This window comes from Dermacentor silvarum, chromosome 2, assembly GCF_013339745.2.
Source record: "Dermacentor silvarum isolate Dsil-2018 chromosome 2, BIME_Dsil_1.4, whole genome shotgun sequence".
NCBI lineage: Eukaryota > Metazoa > Arthropoda > Arachnida > Ixodida > Ixodidae > Dermacentor > Dermacentor silvarum.
In genome coordinates, this window is record NC_051155.1 from 241,914,969 (window position 1) to 241,931,637 (window position 16,669).

Consider the following 16,669-nt stretch of genomic DNA (forward strand, 5'->3'; position numbering starts at 1 on the left):
AATTCCCTTGCTCTGACATGAACAACTCCACTGCAGCATTGACTTTGTCAGCTTATTAATGTTCCTTTTTTTTGCACGTCATGAAAGAAACAAATAGCAGCTGCACAAAGTGCTCATATGCACACTACGATAATGGACTTGAATGTGATTGAGCCGACGTTCTAACGAGTGAAATTGTGAAGAAGAGCACAAGTGTTACGACTGTCACTAGTATGGTTTTGATTCTGTGTGTTACAATATTGGGCCAAGCATTAAAAAAATTGAGAAAATCTACAGCGTCACATTTAACATGATGTGTGCAGAATTTCTAACCAACCTTTTGCAGGTGTGCACATTCATCTTGTGAAGATAGGTCACTGAAGTTGAAGCACAACACGGTTGTCTCTTTTTTGTGCCTCAGAAATATTAAAAGTATTAGCTGAGATTTTACGGTCCGCTCTGCTCAGACCGGTGTATCCTAACAATTTGCACCCAGCAATCCACTTGGCTTCATTGTCATTTTTCAGCCAAGTTGACTGCCTGTCCCTCACGTGCGTGGGAGATGCACTTATCAAACACGTGAGGTCAACACAGTTCTCTGCAGTGGCTCTGTGCGTGAAATCTGAGTGGAGTGGAGTATAAGCGTTGTTCAACTAAAATTGTCTATTAATACTCCACATTTTTAAACAGTATTGCAAGTTCTTCCTGCCCTTTGCCTCAGCAAAACTTTAAATAAGCAGAACAACTTTTCCTTCTTAAAGTGTCAAGATGTAACAGCGATAGCTATCACATTATTACATACAGTCAGATGTGCACTGTGTTGCATGGTATAAGTTGCAGACCCAGTCAAAAAAAGCAATTGACTTCCATTGGAAAATTTCCAATTGGTACCAACTGGAAAATTTCCAATCGTAAATTAGTACATAACTAGACCAATTGAACCAACTGGAACGTGACCAATTGGTTTTTGTTGGAGTGACCAATTGTACCCGATGGGTGCCAATTGGTTGGAATGGCCAATATTGCACCAGTGGGCAATACCAACACACATATATGCCCCACAAAGCAAACCTAAATAGGATTCCAACTATCAGAATCAGGTTTGCTATAGCCTTAGTACTGTATGCATATATAGCTATAACTCATTCCAGTTTCCTTGAATGGGTTCATAAACTGAAAGTATGATTTCCCAGTTGATTACCTTCTAGCTAGTTTATTCCTATTGGTAGTCCAATTAAACTCAGTTGGGAATGTAAGGTGGGCCTAGTTAGTTCAAACTGGCAAGTACATTTGGACTCAATTCGTTGCATCCCTGACTCAATCGTAACCAATTGGAGGTAAGGATTTCCCAATGAGCCCAGTTGATTCCAATTGGCAAGTCCAATCGGACTTAATTGGTTTCACTTTGAGTCAATCGTAACCAGTTGGAACTAGGGATTTTCCAATCGGTTCAAATTGGGTCCAGTTAATTTAAATTGGCAACTCCAATTGGTTTCTCCTCTGATCCAGTCGTAACCGGTTGGAAGTAAGCATTTTCCAATTGGTTCCTATTGGTCCCAGTGGATTCCTATTGGAAAAGCTAATTGAAGTAAATTGTTTTTTTTTTTTTTTTTTTTTTACTGGGGGAAAGCACTTTAGTAGTGCACAAGCAATCTGCTTTGGAGAGAGCTTGCTTCCACATGTTTCCAGCCCCCGTATTTCACTTATCATTGACATTTGCTTAGCTTTGTTTCATTTGGTGCAGCTTTATTATTATCTCCAGCACTGTGGTATGCACCAAAACCAGTGCCTCATAAGGTTATACCACCTTTCAACTATTGCTAGATGATCAATATGACCAGTATTGTCAACATGACTGGACAGTTCCAGGGTATGGAAAAGAGAGTTGGAAGAATAATTACTAGCTTTGGCACTTTGGTCTTGCGTGAGACTTGAAAACTAGACAAACATTGAGATGACTTACCTCTTTCTCTGGTGAGCTGAGAAGCTTTTCCTGTGCATCTTCAACAATGACAATTGTGCCCTCACCATGCTCTGCTTTGAGTTGCTGTGCTGTGACTGCACCCTAGTGGGACATCATATATGTTAGATATTGTTACGAGACTGCGTGCAATGGGACAAAGATGACATTGACCATTGGGGTGAAGAAGACGACCATTGAAAAGATTGTCTTTCCGCCATCTTGGCAGTGCTACAGCTCGCTGTATATAGTATATAACAATATGAAGAGCATAAAGCAAGTTAGACAATGCAACAGCTGCTGGAATATTAGTTAAATAAGAAGCTCGTCAACTTGTTACCCTGCATGCTGGCAAAAGATTCACTTTACTGCTATGAAACCTGCAGTAGTTAGTTCTCCGTAAATTTAAAAGAACAACTTACATGCACATTTGCCTCGGCACTGACATACTAATGTCATAGGCTGTTTATCTTTTGTTAGGCTGCAACTGAAAGCACTGTTGCTTTGTAACTAAAAATGAAGTACACTGTCCCATGCAAAACTTTTAACTTGAAGCAGCCACTTCATGTCTTGAACAAGTTCACTGAGCTGACGTACCTGAATTTTCTCAACATGGTTGGCATAGCGACCAGTCCACACAAAGATGATTGTCCGAGCATCAATTATGAAGACATCTCCGTCATTCATATGACTCCAGCTGACACCTGGCAACTGAAATAAAATTGCATAATGACTCAAAATTAGCATAACTTGTTCATTATTTTATGTGGAAGTGCTGCGAACAAGTCAAATCAGGCAGCTGCTAATTAAGAAGTCTATAAATCTTAATTTTAGACTATGTATATGACACCTTAAGGCAATTCTATATGGCATTATGCCACACATATGACCTGATAAAGGATGTCTATGGTGTCACATTGATGATGCTTCTTAAGCTGATGCAATCATTACTTCACAAAAATTTACCTTAAAGAGAATAGCATTAAGAACCTCTATTTTAAGCAACACTAACACAAAAAAATAACATGTGCAGTGTTAGTGACAGACAGCACCCATCACAATATTAACTGAAAAGTCCATTACTGCGCTGATCATCTTGAAATTTCTTGTAAGTTCTTTACGGTATAAAGCACCGACGTCTCATCAACATTTTTTTTTATTGCAAAAGTGTTCACTAGAGTTCACTCTATTGTACCTATATGAATTTACTAGTGCTTTCTATAGTATGTAGTCGCTTAAATATGCTTACCTCTTTCACAATAGGCCGGCGTTTACCCTTCACATGGTACATACGTGCTACGGTCTGATCTTCAACATGGTTGAGACCACTTGCGACCCCTCCATTCTGAATCCTAGGAGTATTTTTGAGTGAGAGGAATCATCAGGCATGTGTGCAAATCCATACGTTTATCATACTTGGCATTTCAGCAAAGATGGACAAAAATTACCGAAGAGAGCAAAAAGGAAATGATAATTTTTTTCTGCAACTCATTATTCATTGCAGAAAACATCAGGAATTGTGTGATAACCACAGATACACTCATTGATTGGAATGCACTCATTGACTTCTCAATTTTGATATGTTTCTCCATATTGGAAAGTCACCTCCTCCCAGTATGACCACATTATTTCCCCTTCATTGAGAGTCAATACATGTTAAAGAACCCCAGGGGGTCAAAACACAGTGTGCCTCATAATCAGACCGTAGTTGTGACACATGAAACCCCAAAATTTGGTTTTTAGTTAAGGCTTGAAGGCAGTGACTTCCCAAGGCACGTCCATCTTCTGGAACTCTCAGTACCAGTTTGGAGAGGCTCATCATAAAGGTGCATAAAAAAACAATTGTGTATCACACATTTTTCACAAGAGCCTTCCTTGTGCAAATTTGGACAGCGCTATGTGAAACAATATATTTCACTGCATTTTGGGGAAACCTCACCACAAAGATTCTTCATATATGGGCTTGCCTAGGCACCAGCTAGCTTGTTTGAATTATTTAATTTGTGTGCCTTAAGGCTAATGAAATTTTCATTGATTATATTTTATTTAACAAACTTATTAGCAGCTTTGACTCCCACTGCACCATATGTATTGCTGGAAAAGATTGCCCCTGTTCCCATTTTTTTCTTATTTTTCTTAATTTTTTTTTAGGGCTGTTATCTGGAGAATAAATTTTTGTGATGCAGGCTAAAATCAATAAATATATCAGTAATCCTAAATTCAAAGGTTTATCACAAACTTTCTAAGGTGGTAACTATTACCACACATTAATGTTAATAGAATAAGTTTTATTGCTACTTCTTTGTAGTAAGCAACTGGATTGAAGTAGAGAATCAACTTCCATTGTGACAGCATACACTGCTCAAGCACAGCTGTGATTACTGCACAATTGTCTGTACTAACTACAAAAGGAATTAACAATGTAGAACACAGCACAGTCGTTCCAGGCAAATAGTGGCAAGCAGCTTAATGGTTTTACAGTCAAACGCCTTTATAACGTGCCCAGGACCTGCAAAATCTTTCGTTATACAGGCCACTTCGTTGTACAGGTCGCGTATTGTACCGCTCACACTGGAGCAGGCTAAGCATGTTCAACAAAAGAAAACCTTTATTTAACATGAATTCAAGAGACTTAGTGAAATAAGTCACTAATTTCCTTGTGCACTCTTTGACTGAATGTGCGACTGCAGCCAACCTTATTTCACTGCATTTAGGGCAGAGCATGCTCTGCAGCAAAACGCAGGAGCTATGGAAAGTAAAGCTGCAGATAGTTGAATGCTGGTTATTGTGTCCCTTTCCATCAAAATTCTTGGTTCGTTTACGGGATCTTCATCACTATTGTCTTCTGTGACATTCACATCTTCTCCGCCCTAGCTGGCTTCGAAGACGTCGTCGGTCTCCAGTTACGATTACATAATCACATCATCATCAACTGCGAAGTACTCGTCAGCCGTCATACCCACTGAAACTAAGTGCTAGTGCAGAGCGCACCTTGGTGACGTCTGCGGAGGGCAGTGGTAGCACTGTTACGGGGCATTCGTTATAAAGCAAGAAATTAGTCGTTGTGGACACCTAAATTTCTTCGTTGTACAGGCAAATTCATTGTAGTGGTCTTTGTTTAGAGACATTCAGAATATATACAAAAGATAGGAATTCAGCCGGTACTTAATCAGTCCTTTGTTATACAGCTTATTTTGCTGTAGAAGCATTCACTATATATGCGTTCGACGGTATAATGGACAGAGGGACTGCAAATATGACGTGGGCAGCCATGTGTTATGCAATGCAAGGACGTGCTGACAGGAGGGGAGCATGGCACATAATATAGTGGGACGTTACAAGAACCAGAGAGCATTACCATTTTTGCTGCCTCTAAAATAACAGGAGCATTTATGTAAAATATTGATCAGCATATTGTTCATGTTGATGACATCAATTGCATTACATTGCCATGTAGTTGCTATAAAAGCATAAATTTATTTTCACTTAGATTTCTCGTACATATATGTGGCTTTATGGCCCTGAATTTGCAAGAACCAGCAACATACCAAATTACCATTACACATAATACATGCGTAGCTGCATGTTTAGATTTCGCTCGTAATGATATAGGTAGTCATCTTCATGCACTCTATAATGAGCACAGCTCTCTGCACTTCAGTTCCTTTGTTTCATTATATTACTGTCACGATTGCACAAGATGCAGTCACCTTTCACTCCTCTCATCTGCAAGCTGCCCAGCTGACATTTCATTCATAAGCAGCTTCGCATATATTGGACTTAAATAAAAATATTATTTCGCATCCTTTCTTTAGCGTCGCAAGGTTATGCAGAGGCTACGGGAGATCCCACAGTGAAGGGCTGACGACGAATGTTGACTAACTGCAGCTCTTTAACCTGCACCCAAAGAACTGAACACAAACATTCTGCCCTCATCGGAATGTGGCTGCCAGAACTGAGAATTGAAACTGCTACCTCGTGCTCTGCAGCAGAATGTCATGGCCACTGAGCCTCCACGGCAGATGATATTCAACATTGGGAGCCAGTTTTTCTAATAGTGGTACTCCAAATCAACCAAATATTTTCACTAATCATGCACCCCTTCTAATTAGGCGATATGGCACTTAACTCTTTCCTTACCGCGAGAAATGTGCTCATTTTAAGTGCTTTTAAGTTATAACGTTTTATTTTAGGACATATTAGTAGCAACATATATCATGATACATTAAATTGTATCCTGATCACTGGTGTTTTGAATGGAAGTAAAGCAGAAATAATTGCTCTGATAGTTTTTCAGAATCCTGATGTGCAACTGCAATGAAGCACCCCAAGAAGTATTAGTGAAAGTAATAATTTGCTATTTTTAGTGTAAGTACTGAGAGTAAAAAAAAAATCAGAAATATACAAAATATGCGCCTCTCTCCTAATTCCCAACTTCTGTTAGTTATGCCATGAAAGAAAAAAAAACACATATGCAGATTTGGTGGCGTAAATTTTAACTTAGTGATGCCCATGCTTTGCAGGAAAGCCGTGGCTTTGCAAATGTGAGAATGGGTGAGGACCTATGGTGCAGGGATCATTTGTTTTTTGTCATGGCAGCAAACACCTGGTTCCTTTTTTACTGAATTTTACAACTTTTTTACTGAATGCACAAGCCTCCTCATACTTGATTATTTTGTTCAATTAGCTTTTTTGCGCAGGCAATCTGGCCTAGTCATGCTTCCTGAACTGGCTCTGGAGCCTTCACATGCATTGCAGACTACTTTACGGCACTGTACAGTAATGTAGTGTTGCCCTATATTGTACAGTAATAAATGAAGGCATTTGTGCATGAGGAGTCCAAAACATAAGAGATTAGACTGCCAGTCAAGAATCTGCTGAAGGTCGGCGTGAATTCCACTGCATGCTCTTGTTCGAGTTAAATCTCCACATGATGGGAAGGATTGCTCATAATATGTTGCAGATACACTGCAGAAATGCTAATTGTTAAAAGCAACCCAAAGTGAGAAAAATATAAAGTAGCATTCGATATTAGTCTAACATAATTATCAAAGCAACACACTCTCCTGAGCATGTACCAATGTTTGCGACATCATTAAAACAGCATAGACCTGGATAGGCATAGTAGACAATCCGACAGAAGCTTCTGTGTCTTGCCTGCTGCTGTCAATTAAAAATAATTTTGCAGAGTCGACGAAAGCGCTAATTTTGCATTGTTTGATTAAAGAAGTGCTAAGAGCACTGGAGGCTAGTTTCGACGATATCACCTGTCAAAGTTGGCAGGAGATATTGCTCTCCTATTGAGCAAGTGACATCGCTCGTGGAACAATTCTGATTGCAATGTTAAACAATGTGCCAAAAAACTATTGATCATATTGATCGACTGATCGATTTCTTTGGGCCCATTAAGGAAAGAGCTAACTACTGCAACGTTAGAATATCAAACATCCTTTTTGGTACTGTAAAAAGTAAAGCAGTAACGCCAAGTAGATGTTTTGGAGAAGGTAGTCACCTCATTCCACGGGGGAAGTAGGACAAAAATCTCTGCGACTCGAATCCCTGCACTTCCCGGTGCTGTACAGGGGAGCCACCGAGGAAGTCATCCAGTTCCACAGTCTTGTAAGCAGCCACACCAGCTTCATCCTGAAAATTGTGGTAACAAACAAGAATGCCAATAATTTCTCAAGGATGGCAGCTGAGAGAGCTGATTGGTGCATTGGTAACTTGGCAAAAAAAAAAATGTCACAGAATGAGATGCAGATGGGAAGGGCCCAGTGCTTTGAGCATGTCCCATTCAGCACTTTATAGGTTTCTCGTACACAGACAATGGTGCGATGGAATCAGTTTGAAGGACAAAGCCACACTTAGTTAAAATTGGAATGCTACATTCTGAGCATCATGAGACAACTTATGTGTCAGAGGTGCCTATAATGAAACTGCGAAACTGCATAGAATACCATGGCACTGACAGAGAAATCGTACTATGCTTTTAATTATTTAGATCTGTGATTGGAACTGCAATACATAAAGAAGTAAAACAGAAACACTTTTTGTCAGAAATACACAAGTTACACTGCAGGTGACTGAGCACTAAATCTGAAACAACTGAGCAACAAAACTGAAACAATGAAATTTCCAATTGAAGAGACATGAACATCACCTTGTACTATTTCACCGCATTCATAACAAAGCTTCGATTCTCTTTTCTGTTTAAACATAGCTCTTCTCAACAACTTCACCCTTTCAGGCTCTGTGTGCACAATTGTGTACGACAAACAAAAGCAGTGATGAAAGTAATTATATTTAAAATGTGTTGCATACATCTTGAAACACTTCTGATTGGTATTGTGCTGTAAGCTTGAATAACATGTGCAACATGCTTTAGTAAAATGAATGGGAAGGTAGACGGCTGGGCGTTGTTGCTTATTGTGAGTATGTCGTTATGTAGCGGGATGACTTCTTTCATTGTTTTTCACAGTGTGTTGCACCAGGCATAATTTTCAAGTGGCTGGATAAGTTCTCTTCAACCCTGCTAGGCATGAAATAGTTGATATTCTCATATACGATGTTTCGAGTTTTTGCATGGAGTCCACATTCTGTAAACTTGACAAAACTCACTAAAGAATTGAAAATTTTTAATCTATTCTGCAGCTTCATGCATTTTATGATTCTGAAGATGTGAGAAATCTAGTGAAAGTAAGATTTGAATCTACAGAAATAACTGGCACCTCAAAGGGTTAATGACAAACCAACAGCCTTGTGCATCTATTGATGGTAACAGCTAAGCGACAATAATCGTAGACTACTTGCTGTCAAAATTTTTTTTTTCTTTTACTCCGAAGAGCTCTCACTAATTATGGACAAATGGCTTTGGTGTACACAGCAGTCAAAAAATGGAATGATTCGTGTGATGTGCTAAAATTTTCATCATCATTTGTAGCTTTTGAAGGGGTCCTAGACCACCTCTTGAGCTTGCAAACAAAGTGTGTGGGTACACAGCACGATCCTGTAAACATTTTAACCAAGTTTTGTATAGTTTGTATGCGGTGTCTGTAGCTAACAAAGAGAGCTCACCCTTTGTTTCTTGAAGATGCCAGCCCTTCTTGACACCACCCAGCTGTCAGGTGGTGTCAAGAGGCAGTTGTCTATAGACACCAGTCAGTGGGCGATCATTTTTAACCAAAAAATACTTGCACGTGTGCATACCCTCCCAGATCTGCTGAAGATAACTAGGAAACTGGGAAGCAATGGTTCTTAACACGCATGTCATTCAGCATTGTCCAAAGTTAATCTCCAAAAATTACCATAAGTGTGCAGTGAAAGGAAATAAAAGTGAGGCGTGACAGGCTAGGCATTGTTGTTGGCACCGCCCCTGCCAGGGACAACAGACATGGGGGAATGGGGAAAGTAAATATTGCACTCCTAATTGCTCTGTTCATATTAGGTCTTTCTCATTAATTGATTTGAGTTTATATGCTTCAAACTGCATTCAATCAAACATGTTTCTCGGGTCTCAGAAAAAAGTATTTAAGGGCCCCTTTAAATAACTTCTCGGAGCTTTTCTATAAAATGATTGCTGTTCTATCTAGTTCTTCATAAGCTTGCAATGAATACCATAATGTGTTCAACGTACAGATATTTTTACGTTATATGGCACGATGCATTGCATGTATGGTAATTAACATTGTTTAATCTGCTGTTGATTCTCTGTACTGAGCTTTAAGTAATTATTGTTGAGGCTCCCAGTGTAATGAAATATGGGACTCTTCCTTTGTATATTAGGATGCTTGTATATCGTCTTACTGAGACTAATAAAATAATTCTCAATGTGAGCTTTCACTTGTTGGTTTTGGGCTTGTTCTCTTTCATTCTTTTTTGTCAAGAGAATAGTGGTTTAATACTTCACCTGTCTTACCCAGAATTTTACCGTTTTGGAACCTGCATATGGCTCGTAATGACATGTACATTTACATGCACATTTCTCATCAGAAACCAGAAGACATGTGTGAACCATCACTTCTCAGCACAGAGTAGTGTTGTGATCAGTTATGCATATCAATTTGACTATTTTTATCAGTGCAAAAAATTCTGCCATCTCTCAAAATATGTAAGGATATTTTAGAGCCACTGTACACTTCTAATTCAATCTAGCAGTATTGCTTAATAAACCTGTGTGGATGAAACTATATATATATATATATATATAATTTTGGGCCATTTACAGACATGCCTTTGCTGTATATTTCAACTGTTTTTTTTTTTTAGACGGCTATCTATCCGCTTAGTTTCGCAAGTTCATTTGATCAGCTGTCATCTTCAACTCTTCTGTGCTTTTAGTTGCCCCAGGTTCATCAGCATGCTTCAAGCAGCCTGCAGACATTTCACAGGGTGTTGTGCCACTTGTATTTTTCCCTGAAGACACAACGGTCCTTGGTGAGCAGCACTGACGAAAGTTTCTACAGGTTCCTTGTTCTATTTGCTTACTATGTCACACAGCTCCAAGCTGTGCATCCTAACATGGCACGCTTAGCTTCACGTTTGCTAGGGAACACTGACAATTGGTCTGTGTCAGCAAACTGGCCTCATCTTAGTTTCAAACAATGCTGTCACCTCAAGTAATGGTGAAGCCATGACAGGAGCTGCGAACACTAAAAGGTGTGAATATCAATGCTGTTAAGGTGGCTTGAATTAACATTTGAGACAGAACTAAATAACTAATAAAATACAAAAATTGATTACTAGTTCCAACTACAGCTGGCAAAAAATAACAACATGGCTATCAATGAGGTTACATGTTCCAGGATCTTTAAGGATGCTCTTTTTCTACAGCATACCTCTACTACTGCCACTTGCAGCACCACTTTACTCTGCTTCACCTGCATGCATGTGTGTCTTCATTATTATGCCTAATTTATTAATAGTATTCACTCAGGTTATTACAGAGTTATAGCCAGTTGGCACAGTCATACAGCTTTGCTGTATACAACAGTGCAGAGGCCTAGTGCTCTATCACCAAGAAAAGCACTCAGGTTCAGACATGAAAAGGAAAATACACCTAGGGTCTACACAGGCAATGTGATTTCTATGGAAAAAAAAAGCACGAAGCACAAATGAGAAAACACTATATTTCACAAATAATTCAGTGCCTTTGTGAAAGTGAGGACAGAATTTGTAGCCATAATATTGAAACGAAATATAGAAAGCATGGCATCATTTGCCACAATTGGTGTACATTCAACGGATAATATTTAACATGACACAGAGGTTTTTGCTTAGAATTAGCAATGTTGAAAGCATCTGAAATGTTATGTTTACATAAGGCATCACCAATAACGCTGACACAGGCCATCTCATAGTAATTAATGCATGATTGGACATGTGTCATGTAGTTCCAGGGAAGATGCTAATCAGAGTTTTTAAAATCAGATATGTTAATTTTATGACGAGTTGCTAAATCATAGCGCCATACGAGTACCAATATTTAAAAAAAATTGTTCTCATTTTATTTGTTAAGACTTTTGTTTAGTGCAACTTGTTGCCTAGCCTTTCTTCTCATGTCTTCCTTGTTTGTTGGTACTAGTTGGCCATGGCTGTCTTGCAAAAGATGCCACGTATTTCTTTAGTACGTTTCATTTGTCCCAGCAATTCGCAGAATTTCCTGCAAAAATTGCTAGAGGAAACTCTGGCATTAGTGTCTATGGGACCTGCAAGCATGGTGGTTCAATCGCCAAGGGAATGATAGTTAGTACATAGATTTCATCCTTCTGGCTCCAAATGGCCTTGTGACTCTGCAAATTATTCATTTGCGACAAAGTATTGCATTATAAATGCAACAATTTGCATCGATTATGCATGTACCTAGAGTCTTACTACCTTCTATGTTTAGAAAGGTAGCATATTGCTCCAAAATTTAGGACAATAGAGGCAGATAAATTGCAGCAAATAAAGCCACAAACACACAGGTTAGACAAAGTCGTGCAGTAACCATTATTTCCATGACAGGTGAACCAGTAGCGCACCCAGGATCTCTGCCAGGGGGGGGTTGACAGTTTGCCAATATCATCTAAGCAGCACTAATTTCGATTTCTTCACGGGAAATTGTAAAAAAGAATGCGCTTTTTGCGAGTGTGCAGACGATTGCGCGTCTTACATCTTTGTTGCAGTACTCAAATGCATAAGGAAAGAAAAGGGGTTAAACAAAAGGGGGGGTTAAGTCCGCCTCAAGGGGGGGGGGGGTTACAACCCCCGAATCCCCCCCCGTCGGTGCGCCACTGATGTGAACGATCGCAGTGCCAGAGTTCCCTATAATAATTTCGGTAGGAGACTATGCTGCAATCCACTCTTTTGTATCGTGCTTCAGCACTTAAAATGGCAGGAAAAAGAAAAAAGAAGAAAACATGAAGCAGTGGAAGAGGAATACAGTATCATTATCATTTAGAAGAAGAAAAAAAATTCAAGTTGACGTACAGACTGTCACTAATTTTGCAGCCAAGGTGCTGAGTTTGCTCATTGTAAAAAAAAAAAAAAAAGAATAACAAAAGAACAGGCATGTCTGTAATTTGTTCAATGCATTGCATTATCTACTGGAGAATTCCAGAAAGCTCACCTGAGATGTTTGTGCTCCAAGCCAAAAGTGAATGTGAATGTCAAGGTTTCCAACCGCTTTCTTGCTCTACACAAATAAAGGGCAGAAATGCATCACTGTTTTTCTCGCATTTCAAGTTATCTTAGCAAAACTCTGAATTACAGAGCATGGTGCACAGAGCGTATAAATAAGATTTAACTTACTTTCATGTAGCAGTTCGGTTTCTCAGTGCTGTCCGATGCCTTAAAGTGAGTGAACAGAATGTGTCGTCAAGTCAATGCATTACACATGGCAATCATATATGAGGTACATGAATAATAAAATTATCCAGTTTCCCTAATAAGCTGCACACATGGCAATCGTATATGAGGTACATGAATAATAAAATTATCCAGTTTCCCTAATAAGCTGCACACATTAATGCCACTTTTTGTACTGATTAGAAGTGCAAAAAGCAAAGTGAATTTTCCTTTCTGCTGCAAACAATATGACTGCTCGTGCACAAAACTTTAATTATTGCATAGTGTAATGTTTCACTGTACTTGAGAAATAGGAAAAGTGAAAAGCTAACAAAATTTATAGTTTAGTGCACTTTTATAACAGTGTCACATACATTTGTCAGTGTGTTGCCATCACTGCTTAATTAGCTATGAAAAGTTGGCAAAATTTGTCTTGTGAGTAAATCCTTATTATCTTACCACTGCCACAATGTATGAATCTCCATTGAAGAAATATCCATAATTGTCCTTAGGAAGCTGCACAAGTTGCATTTTCTGAAAGTTACAAAATGGCATTTTAGTGGGCTTAATCATGCTCTTGGGCAATACAAAAGTGCAAAACAAAAGGTCATTGAAATAAAGCTTGCCTCAATTCGCCAAATAGTAAAGAATGTGCTATTCTTGGGCAGCTGACTTGAACATTGGATCTACAGAAGACATGATGCTGCAAAAAGACAAACAAATGTATATGTAGTTCAGACTGACATTTATTTCATGCTCCTTAAACTAAAGGCCACTTTTAATAAACCCGCACATACACCACTTTTACATTCAGTTCAGTCTGGAATCACTTGAGCTTGCAGATATTGTGCATTACATATGTCGTAAACTTGACTTGTAAGCAAATCAAGCAGCATGCACTAAACACGGATTATTCTCGAGAACGCATGCTTTATTTATTTATTTATTTATTTATTTATTTATTTATTTATTTATTTATTTATTATTTATTTATTATTTATTTATTATTTATTTATTTATTTATTTATGTGAGTTGATTGTGTGTATTCTTGACGTGAAAGAATAAGGCATGGTTAATTGTTTGGAAAGAAATTGAGTCCGGTACGGAGGGGCGCGCAGCTCCAATTTAAGTGCGCCGTAGGCGAAACGTACGAACGCGAACGCTTTTTCCGCGCGGAAAACGGCCCGCTCAAAAGCAGACAAACCGACGCGTTTGATCGTCTTAGCGATAATCTCCTGAATCGCATTTCCCGCTTCGCGCAGCGGATTTCAACTGGATACAATGTCTCGCTGGGGAGCACGCAAAACGGAACACACTCAGGCGATATGCGCGTTTTTGTTTGTTCGCACAGAGCTATTGTAGAATCCTGCCTCGTGGACAAGCGATGACCAGGATTGTCTGGCAGCGAGACCACGTAGTAGTACACTTCCCTCCCGGTTCCGCATTGGCATCTCGATCCCTTCCGCCTCTTGTCTTTATTGTAGTGAACTGCGCGTGCCCGGCAACTCCTGGATGTGTTACGCGCCTTGCCTCGGTGGTTATTTGAAACCCGCATGTGTAGGCTCAACAAGATACGCTAGCTCAATAGTGGAGCGAAATGTTTTTGATCATGTGGCCAATCGCGTTTCACAATATTATCTGGGTAGGTAGGTGCCGTCATTTCCCTTCAGGCAATTTTTTTAAAAATCGCTTTTCCATCGAAGCCGCAGGCCGTCCGAAGAGAGGGCAGTGCATATATAATTAGATTAGCAATAATTTAATTAGGCTTTCAGTTTACAGCTTTCCCTTCGATGTGACCGCGGTAGAAGGGCTACACGGCGCCTGCATATCCGCGTTCTCGAAGAAGCCTCCGATTCGCGTGCACGAATTACCGGCGCCTCGCGCTCTGCGCTCGATAGTCGGGGCGCAGCTGACTGCGCCGTGGCGTGTCCGAGGCCAACCATCCAAGCGAAAGGTTGTGTTGGGAAAACAAAGAACAACAAGAGAGAACACGGGGACGAGCTGGCCGGGAAAGAAGAATGGGAGAAAACCGGATGCGAGAGCCGCACGATGCCACAGGCAGCGATGACACGCATGGCTGGCTGGCGCCGCGGGAACAGTTGTTCAAGAGCACGCGGAGAGGTCCGCAAACGGAGCTTTTATCTGATTTCACTGCTGCCGCTGTCCTGTGTCGGCGCGCCACCTTGTCCACTACATGCACATGCGGTCGTTCTTTCGCATGCGACACTGAACCGAATGCCTATGTGTAGCGCTGAAAGCGTTATTTCAATCAATATTACACGCTTCGTATGGCGCTCGCGTATTACGGAGCCTCTTTTTCCGTTATAAAGCGGACATGGACTTATTCATCCGTATGATACACAATTAAGACACCAGAACAAACTGTCGCGCGCTAACTGCGTGCGCTTTCAGAACCGAAACCCATGGAGATGCGACGGCGGAACTTCGATCTCTGATTCCCTCTCTTCTCATCGCGCAGCAAGCGAAACAGCCAAAATCAGGACCTTCCAACGCTACGCCAGCAATCATCAGCTATGATAGACTACACAGGTGCTATGCCAGCAGCGAAATACCTCTTCACGGGACGCTCAAGAGATGTATGCGACACAAACATACAAAAAGAGCGCCGCCCAAGCCGGCAACACCTGCCGCACTTCCAGCAGCAGACGACAGAGGAGCGGGCGCACGGCGGCCGCTAGGCCTGAGAGGCGAGGTGCCGTTCCAATGCGCGACCAAGATCACTGAGCACCTCTAGAAATCCTGGACGTGTCCCGACGGGCGCGACCCATTGGCGACGAGGTTAGAAAATTACTTACCTTTTATGGTGCTGCTTACGAAGATTAACTCCAGATAAACAGACGAAAAGCAAAAGTCCCTGCAGAAACAACGAACGCGGCCGTATCACACCTCGCCGCTGGTTTCCATTTCGCCGCAGAACATCTACCGTTCGAAGAGACTCCCTGACAGGAAGTAGTGCGCTGCCAACACTCTCAAGTATCACTCGTCACGAACTGCCTTCTACCTATGAGTTTAACTAAAGCGGTTCTTAACAACTGGTTAAGTGCTCAGCTGCATGTTTTCTGACAGTGTGGCCTTTATCTTGCCATGTTGCTAGCGAAAAGAAAGAAGTGCGTGTATTCCTCCGCTGTCTCGAAACAGAAACCTGTTGTGCGCGCGACGGCGTTTCTGCTTTTGTGTGGCGCGTTCTTTCCCCTTCCCGACGCCGGCCCGTCAGCGCACACAATGTGCTTCTCACCCTAATTCCAGGGCACAAGAGCAATCATAAGCCACCCACTCTATTCTCGCTCTTCTAACGCATCTCCGTCTGTCGCGTGTTCGGTTTTCATCTGTTTATACGCCTTTTTTTCACAACTTCGTTCTCCTTCGCGTGCAAGACATGCGAAACTGACCGGAACGTGCGCTTGGTTTCGCTTTGACTGGCCTGCGTAACATGGGTCACCCGCCGCACCGCACCCGCTTAGTGTCAGTGTCCCCTTTGCATTCTCTTTGCTTCCTTTCTTTCGAGTGCTCGTCCGACAATGGCATAGCGGAACAAAGCCTGCGAGCGAATGGCATTTTAATCGGAGAACGAGGTCGCCGTGGTAGTGCACTTTGGTAGGACTCAGGTGGCGGGCTCCGGACAGGCGATAATCGGTCGCGGGACGTGTTTTAGCAACCGTGGCAACGGAGAACAGACGAAGCACTCCGCTTATAGTTGATATGAAATCGCCATATTTGTCGCTATAATTCGCCGATTCCTCATATATAGCTGTGCAGTTAGTTCGGAACAACCGCTTTCGATTATGTATTGCGATAGTAAAGCCTGCCAGTGCGTAAACACCCGCTCAAAAACCATTCAGGCCGGCTTCGAGTACAATACGCGACAAGGCGCACATAAGCTTGTA

The 16,669-nt window shown here is 41.0% G+C and overlaps 1 protein-coding gene across 1 annotated transcript in view; it reads right to left on the reverse strand.

Moving 5' to 3' along the window:
• LOC119442990 (advillin-like) overlaps positions 1 to 13,462 on the reverse strand; it is a 41,499-nt gene extending 28,037 nt beyond the window's left edge. Inside the window, 9 exon segments of the mRNA XM_037708097.1 lie at positions 1,943 to 2,044; positions 2,537 to 2,650; positions 3,189 to 3,291; positions 7,452 to 7,582; positions 12,546 to 12,611; positions 12,728 to 12,766; positions 13,223 to 13,297; positions 13,390 to 13,431; positions 13,433 to 13,462. Coding sequence (XP_037564025.1) covers positions 1,943 to 2,044; positions 2,537 to 2,650; positions 3,189 to 3,291; positions 7,452 to 7,582; positions 12,546 to 12,611; positions 12,728 to 12,766; positions 13,223 to 13,297; positions 13,390 to 13,431; positions 13,433 to 13,462 — 702 coding nt within the window.
• Positions 13,463 to 16,669: the final 3,207 nt, after the last annotated feature.